Here is an 8,916-nt window from a genome sequence, read left to right on the forward strand (position 1 = left end):
CAACCTCTGTTTTTCTTCCATGATTTTCTAAATGTAGCTCTATATATCTATATAAAAAAGCTAAAAGAGCTAAAAAGATATATATATATAGATATATATATATATAGCTTTTTAGGAAATGTAGTTTTTGTAGTTTAATAGTAAGTCATTCTGCATTTCACCACCCCGTCATTCATAATTTTCCAAACAGCGCACTCCCAAGAGTTTTACAGGGGCAGTGGTGTCTCAAGCAGTTAAGGCTCTGACTTGTTGATCAGAGGATCTCGGTTAAAGCCCCAGCACAGCCAAGCTGCCACTGTTGGGCTCTTGAGCAAGGCCCTTAACCCTCACTGTTCCAGGGGCACTGTAAAAAAAACAAGATAAGATATACCTTTATTCATCCCCGGTGGAGAAATGTCTGTTACAGCAGCAAAGAAAAAATATAAGTAGAAACATAATACAAATATATTCAGTACAGTGTATAAATACAAAAGAAAAGAAGCTAACAATACAGTAGATACACTTCCAAGCAAATTGCACTAGGTAATATTGCACAATTTAAAAAATGGTGTTATTGCACAGTTACACAAAATTGCACAAAAATTTACATTATTGTTATTGCACAGTTAAGAAAACGGTAATAACACTGTGCATTATGGTGACTGGTTCACTGGGAGCAGCTCTGATTATACAGTCTAATAGCAGCAGCAGGTAGAAAAGACCTTACAAATGCTTTTAACACTGAAGGATCTGTTCAAAGATGTAACTGTTTTGTACAGAGTCATTCTTCATCAATGATGATAGCTTAGCTACAGTACCATCCTCCTTTCTCCCCAGGACTGAGCTGGCTTTCCTTATCAGCTTGTCCAGTCTCTTTCTGTCTGCAGTAGAGATGCTGCTGCACCAGAGGAGGCCATAATGTATAGGATGGCTGAGGCCACCACAGAGTCGAAAAAGGTCTTCAGTAGTGCTCCCTGCAAAAGACTCCAAAATAGTCTGCTCAGCAAAATAGAGTCTGCTGTGCCCTTTCTTATAAATTGTATCCGTATTGTGTGTCCAGTCCAGTTTGCTGTTCAGATGAACACCCAGGTACATATAAGAGTCCACTCTCTCAATATCCTTTCCCTAAATGTTTACTGGAGATAGTGAAGTGTGTTTGTGCCTGCAGAAATCCACCACCAGTTCTTAGGCCTTCCGCTCCGCATTTATCCAGAGGTGATTTAACCTCCGTTGGCACCAGTTCACAAAGTTCTGCATCAGTCATCAGAAAACCTCCGCTGGTGACAAGTTGCTGAGCTGAACCTGAAGTCTGCAGTGTAGACAGTGAAGAGCAATAGAGCCAGGACCAGTGTTGCAGACAATCATGTCAGACTTACAGTCACAAGTCCTCACATTCTGTGGTCGGTTTGTGAGGTAATCCAGTATCCAGGTAGAAAGATGATAGTCCACTTCTATGTACTCCAGCTATGTAAGCACCAGCCTCTCCAACGTCTTCCTCAGACGTGAGATCAGTGATACTGGGTTAGGGTTACTCTAGTGTGCGGGGGCTTCGGTCAGTAGCTGTGTAACTGAAAAAAGAAGTAAGTCAGTGTTAAGTGTTTGCAGGCTAAAATGCATGCTGTGAATTAGAGTCTGTGGAATCTGAGCTGTGTTGTCACAATAACAATACATAATAAAGTGTTGATACAGCGCTGATATAAATGATCTCTTTTTTAAAGGATTTAAATCCAACCCAAATAACAATCCATTAATTTTGTACGATTTTATACACCAGATATTTTTGGTTTTCGATATTTTTTCAAAACCAGACTGGAAATCCTCCAGAATTTAATTAAGAAACCAAACGCTATGAAAACAAATGTACTTGTTTTCACTGAAAAGGCAATATTGACTCTCATTTTCATTAAATGTCAAAGTATTTCAGAGCCTCTCGTTTTTCCCGGCAAATTGCTTCTGTTTTAAAATGAATCGGATCAGATAAATAGGTTTTATTAAGGTCTGGTAAATAAAAGGGACAAAAATAGACGAAGAATATGTGACATGTAAGAGAAAGCTCATTACTGAGTAATTTGTCCAGCGTTAACTGCTTGTTTTATGTATATATCATTAAAACTCTCTGGGCTTTATCATTTAAATAATGGAAATAATTATAGCAAGCCTTCATTTATAGCAGGGCGTCTCATTTACTCGAGCAATTTGCAACAAATATGTCAACGCTGATTTCAGAAGCCTGATGGCTGAGGCTTTAAAGGGATGTGGTTAGCGTTGTCAGAAGCATTGATTTTGTTGTAAAAGAGGTCTAAATTTAATACTGTTATTATGACAGCCCCTTTGTGAGGCATTGCAAGCTGATGTAAGGCGTTATTTTTGCTCCATTGGACTTTCAGATGTATTTTCCAGGAACTTGCCCTTCCCCAAGTCCCGCTCACAGCAAAATATGACACCGATAAGCGTCCGTGCCGTCATCTAGACTCAGGCGACTTTTTTTTTTTTCAGTTTACTGGCATGAAGAATAAATCAGTAAGTATAATCCCATCCCAAATGCTCTTCAACAGCAATGTCATTTTCCGATCAGTGCGAAGCATCGTATGGGGTAAGATCTGGATGCTGTGTGATAGTCAGGGTGGAAACAGTGTGGCTAAACACATGCTGTGTGTGTTTCAGGCTCTGAGATGTGAACAAACAAAGAGTGAGGGAATCCAAATCTGTCAAACTCTCAATGCACCACATTATATTTCATATATCTGTATACATTGAACTATGAACAAGTTTATAACATATTATAACGTGATAATTAAAGCAAATCATCAGACCAACAAAACTCCAGAGAACTGAGAACAATACGTCATGTACAAAATCTTCCAATAATGCAGCTCAGCCACTGTAACTACCACATACAGTACACACTAACTCCACCTCCACCCCTTCCTTTTCTAGGGTGCCAATACTTTAAAAAATATATATAATAGGTAATCTTATTTGACTTAATTCATGGCTTTGTTCTATCTGAGTCCATACTTTTAAGTCCATTACATTTTATTCGGAAAGGAAGAAAAGATAAAGCCCTCAGGATCTGGATTGTAAGTGTATATACAAGCATTGATCATTGAGCAAACTCCATTATTAAGTAATGCCAATCAGTCCAGATCATTCAGTGGGACTTTAGGGCAGAGATGGGGGACTCGAGTCATATGACTTGACTCGAGTCATATGACTTGACTCGAGTCAGACTTAAGTCACAAATTTGAGACTTGAGACATGCTTGACAAATATTAAATAAAAAAAGACTCAACTTGACTGACTTGACATTCATGCCTTGAGACTTGACTCGGACTTCAGTTAAATGATTCAGAGATGGGGACTCGACTTGACTCAAGTCAGACTTAAGTCGCAAATTTGACACTTGAGACTTGCTTGACAAATATTAAAAAAAAGACTTGACTTGACTTTGACTTGACATTCATGACTTAAGACTTGACTCGGACTTGAGTTAAATGATTCAGAGATGGGGGACTCAACTTAACCCGAGTCAGACTTAAGTCGACAAATATTAAAAAAAGACTCGACTTGACTTTGACTTGACATTCATGACTTAGACTTGACTCGGACTTGAGTTAAATGATTCAGAGATGGGGAACTTGACTTGACCCGAGTCAGACTTAAGTCGACAAATATTAGAAAAAGACTCGACTTGACTTTGACTTGATATTCATGACTTGAGACTTGACTCGGACTTGAGTTAAATGATTCAGAGATGGGGAACTTGACTTGACTCGAGTCAGACTTAAGTCGACAAATATTAAAAAAAGACTCGACTTGACTTTGACTTGACATTCATGACTTGAGACTTACAGTACTTGTTACTTGCACATGTGTGACTTACTCCCACCTCTGCTTTAGGATGATGGATAAGCTTTGTTTTTATTTTATTTTCTGATTTATTTTCCCCGCCCACATCCCGTCATCTCACGCCTATTTCTCTCACGATGAACAAATTTAAGCACATTACTGTGACATAAGCTCTAGTGATGTAAATATGACTAGGGAGACATTAGACTAAGTGAATTTAACATTTAATACAGAATAATAACTTCAATAAAAAAAATCACCCTGTTCAAAAGATTACACCCCCTCACCCAAAAAAAAGTGAATTGTAGTATTTTGTAATAGATCTAGACACTGGAAAAGTTTACTTGCTCAGTTAATTGGAAATATGGAAAAATGGAAAACCATAAAATCCTGTAGATTCTCACATATGTTTTGTTTATATGGTGATCATCTTTATCTGCTTTATAAGCATATTATTTTATGGATACGTACTTCATGTATATACGCACTATTCCATATCTGCAAATAAAAAGATTTCCTTGGTATCTATTGCAGTACATAGGAAACAAATTTTCTAAACCCTGGAGGTATGTTTAATGCTCTGCTACAATAAAATAACATAAGCGATTTTTGAATACATAAATAAAGCCCTCGTATATATATATACACATAGAAAAAGGTGATTTATGGTATGGAGTTCTGGAAATATCTATGTAGTGTATGGAAGCAACATAAATGATAAGCTGCCTTCAAGGTCTTAGGCATTTTCTTCGACTAGCATTCAGGAGGGATCCACAAACCCATACAGATTAATAATAACAGCACATACTTGTTAATGTTTTCTCTAGCATTACTGCCCTATTTAATGTTCCGCCACATTCTGTTATTTGCATGTCTGGAGGCCAGTAATGGAAAGTTCTCTTCTGCTAGTACATTGTATTTATATTTATTTATTTAACACTCTTTTTTTTATGTGATTTGTCTTTAGCTGCAGAAACATGACCGTGAAAGCGAAGACGTTGCGTCCAAATGGAGATCGGAGGAAGAGATGGAGAAAGAGGCGACGGAGCTGAGAGGTCTCTTCAGTTAGTTTATTTTGGTAAAACAAAAAAAGGAAGAAAAAGTGTATTATAAAAGTGTAATATAAACACTGTCTAATTGGTATCACTTAGAAATGCTGTTAAACATTCTCGATAAAAGTATTTCCGTCTTATACGGATGCGATGGAAAATGGCTCATTGTTTACTTTTTTACTTTTTTTTTATTGTTTGGCTTTAATTAACGATGGATTTTTGGCTGAAAACAAAAGTACCTGATTAGCTGTGTGTATTTTCCTGCAGGGGAAAAGAAACAAAACTGTATTTATGTGGCAACGCACATAGCAATATTTCTAAAAGAGAGTAACAAATTGTGATTTTTCTTTCTTCCTTTTTTTCATTTTTCCATTATGATTGGTTTAATATGGTTAAGTGTACGGCGACGTAACGACTAACAGGAGGTGTGAGGGAGGGATATCTGTTAATGTCAACGTCAATGCCAAATTGAGACTTTGAGTAATCACCTAGCAAAAAAAAAAGAAAAAAAGGAAGTTAAACAGCAAGCCTTAAAGTAACTGATATGCAATGCAGTCAGGGAAAAAAATTTGGATGGAAAAAAAAATGTACAAATGATCAAAATTAAAACCTTTGACATTGTTTAAAAAAAAATGGCTAAAACCATTGCTTGCCAAAAGAGTATCACAATTTGACCAAGTTGTCGGATATCTCTGTATGTAAACGCAGTCGTAATTATAACATTGGATGCAAATGCATCCCACTTTTCACTTGTTGGTGGTAAACCAGAATCTGTAATTTGTCCAAAAAATGTCAACTAATTTACCCAAGTGACATAAACTACATAATGAACATCATAAAGAGTGTACGTCTATAGGAACAATAAATACTCGTATCAAGATTAGAGCACAAGTAAGAGTGGCAGCATCTTCCAATACAGAGTCAATGTTAAACTAAAGTTTAGTGGATGTCAGGATATTTCCTGGATGTCAGGACTTCCTGCTTACAGATATCCAGAATAGCCCATTTATACATAATGGAAAGAAATACCTTTTATTCTGCAATAGAATGAAATGGAAATGTCGGCCTCGTGAAGAAACAATAATTCGACCGGTAAAAAATGCTCCTAATAAATCAGCAAGCTTGCACCTGAATGTTTTAACAGCTCAGTTATTCAAATATACTCCTGTTTTCTTCTTTCAACTCAATTAACCCGGTCAGTCTCTTATGGTATTGTGTGGTTTTGCAGTAAACAGTAAATAACCTCCATTATCCCCTTGACCACTACAGCGAAGTGTGCTCTTGTGTTACTTTGATTGATTATTTGTTCTCTGCGTTTGGCTATGCAGTCGGACTCGGTACACAGCGTGCCCCCTTTCCTGTCTTTAGTGCATTCGGTTCTCTGAAAAGCCCCATGAAGGTTTTATGGAGATCAGTACGATTAAGTAGCGCATTTATTCCACAGCCGGGCGTTCTGATATGCAATGCAAAGGCATCTCACTTTCTGTTTGTTATTCATGAGTGTCCTGAGCTACATTTCATTACTAATCCCATTGGCATCATGTAAATCACTGAAAGTAACCATATTGGGATTTTATTTATTAATTTTTTCGGGGCTTATTCCCTAAGCAGATGTGTCATCCTGTCAGTGAGGAAAATGGGCAAAATAAGATTTCGAAACCCAAGGTGCTTTCGAAAAGGTCAGTCATCCGTCTGTAGACGGTAAACCATCTGTTACACGATTCGTCGTTCAATTTAAATAAGGTTCAGCCTGGAGGTAGGACACACGGCTCAGGTAAAGTAAGAAACACAGCGATCGTTATTAATCTGCGTATGGATTTCTTTCTTAGAGCTTCGTCAGCTACCGGGAAGGTTAAAGAGATGTACAGATGTAGCACATATTACGCTTAAAAGAATCACACTTAAAAGAATAAATAAATGTTGACAAATGCAACAGTTATCCAAGCAACATGACAAAATGACATTTCCATCGTATGCTCCTTTATCGTGTAAATATATTGTTGGTTATCGCACATCTGCAAGCGCCACACTGGAGGCTATTATGGTTCGTAATTTTATCAATGTGGAAATAAAATCATCTTGACTTGCCACTTATTCATCGGGAAAAGGAAATACAATTGTCACAGCGTTCGTGACGTACGCCTTCCAGTAAACAAGTTTAAAAAAAGAGGCCCTGTGAATTTCAAGGAACGTTATTGAGAGCTTTCCTTTATAGAAATGTCTTATAGATTTTGAGGCTGATCTATCACTTGTGCACCATATAGATGTACAACATAAAAATCCACAGTGGAAGTTTTTTCCCATGAGATCAAGCTTGCTGTCTTCTGCACCTGAACCCTCTAGTGCTCTTCACTTAAACCTGGACATTATTCTTGGCCTTGACATAGAGTAATTACTTCCTACCTATTACAATGTCGTATCCTGAAAGCATGTTGAATCAAATGAGCTGTTAGAATTGAATCATACATACATTGCTTATGGCAGGAAATTTCAATTAAAATGACTGCCAAGATAATATTGAGTGCATGTTTTTCTGCAAGGACATTATATACAGATCTTTGCCGTAATTACCTTCTTGATATAGCAACGGGTCATTAAGAGCGCTACACCTCTCAGTGATAGCGAGCATGTCTGGATAATACTTCACCTCATCATCATTTGTAACGATGTAAAGTTCATGGTTATGAATTATACACACGGTTGTACAACATATACCAACCTGTTAGCCAGTTGAAGCTATTGATTTCTGAGTACAAGCTCAGAAAAAAGCACATTTCTACTGTTCTAACATCATTTTAAAAAAGATCTGCTAAAATCACCAGTGAAACTCCAGTGGCTTTGTTCAGGCTTGGATTAACTTGGTAATGAAGGCTCGATGCAAGGGAGTAAACGCAACGTTTTTTATGACAGCGAATCTAAATCTTATTATGAAAGTCCACGAGGGGTCAAAACACAGGACACACGGTGTTACAGGATAGCAATATTTATTGACGATCAGGGATAACAGACATGTGAGTGTCAAAAATCCTGAAAGAACAGTAACAACAGGTCAGAAGAAACTATGGAATCCATGTAAAAAAAAAAGTTATAAGCTTAAGGGTTGCCAGATCTACCAAAAGCAATCGTAGAGCATCTCCATACAAATTGCACAATACAATAACAATCGTCATATTTCAGTTTATAACATGTCTGACCTCTTACCTTATTGAGGAACAGAAATCTCCCTCAACATTAGCTATCTCTGGAATATTTTTCCGATCTCTGGAATATAATAATACATGCAGTGCAATTAAGTCTTTTTCCTAATTTATTTTTGATTAAAATTGAAAACAATGTGTTTTTCTGAGCTCTCCAATTTCTGCATACCTAAATAGAGATGAGCAGGAATGCTTGTCATGGTGTCAAGTGTATTTAAGGGATAAATGCAGCTTCATTTGCAGCATTTCTGACATTATGAGAAGCACATCTCTCACTGCCATGGAAATAAATGAGGCGGCGAGACTGATAGTGATTCAATTGATATGTTTCGTATCACGTACGTCTTTGCTGCGTGATGAAGCTTGTCATGTTGATCTGACTGGTTTATGTTCTAAACAACATTTCCGCAAAAAACCTGTCGACTCCTCACATCCCCGATCTTGACTGAGTGACAAGCAGAGTTACATCCTCCAGATGTAAAGCCACCTTCAGACACATGATGAACTTGGCCTGGATTTTGAAGCCTGCACAAATCCCACATGGTGGCTGGTGTTCAGGCGTATTACCAACATCATTTGCCAGTAATGGATTTGGAGCAGTGAGACATTTAGTAGCTAAGTTAAATGGACGCATTGGCCATCATTTGTGCTTTGGGAGGAGCAGCAGCGAGACCTCAGGGGTAATGTTCTTTTCTCCCTGCCCTCCGTGTTTTAATCATTAACACTGCCATTTTGGGGATGAGATTATAATGGCTGCTGGGTGCCCGAGGTGGATGAGTTGGGGAACAGGCTCCCATTAATGACCGTTTTTAAACAAGCACTCGTCTTTTCGGTTAAAG

General features: G+C 37.7%; 1 protein-coding gene across 2 annotated transcripts in view; it reads left to right on the forward strand.

The window, feature by feature from the left end:
* Nucleotides 1–4,908, forward strand: part of fhit (fragile histidine triad diadenosine triphosphatase) — a 253,367-nt gene extending 248,459 nt beyond the window's left edge. For both annotated transcript variants that reach the window (XM_027176380.2, XM_047810216.1), the window contains exon 7: nucleotides 4,796–4,908. In XM_027176380.2, coding sequence (XP_027032181.1) covers nucleotides 4,796–4,897 — 102 coding nt within the window. In that variant the 3' untranslated portion in view covers nucleotides 4,898–4,908. The remainder of the gene's footprint in view (nucleotides 1–4,795) is intronic.
* Nucleotides 4,909–8,916: the final 4,008 nt, after the last annotated feature.

The sequence above is a fragment of the Tachysurus fulvidraco genome, chromosome 2, assembly GCF_022655615.1.
Source record: "Tachysurus fulvidraco isolate hzauxx_2018 chromosome 2, HZAU_PFXX_2.0, whole genome shotgun sequence".
Classification (NCBI taxonomy): domain Eukaryota; kingdom Metazoa; phylum Chordata; class Actinopteri; order Siluriformes; family Bagridae; genus Tachysurus; species Tachysurus fulvidraco.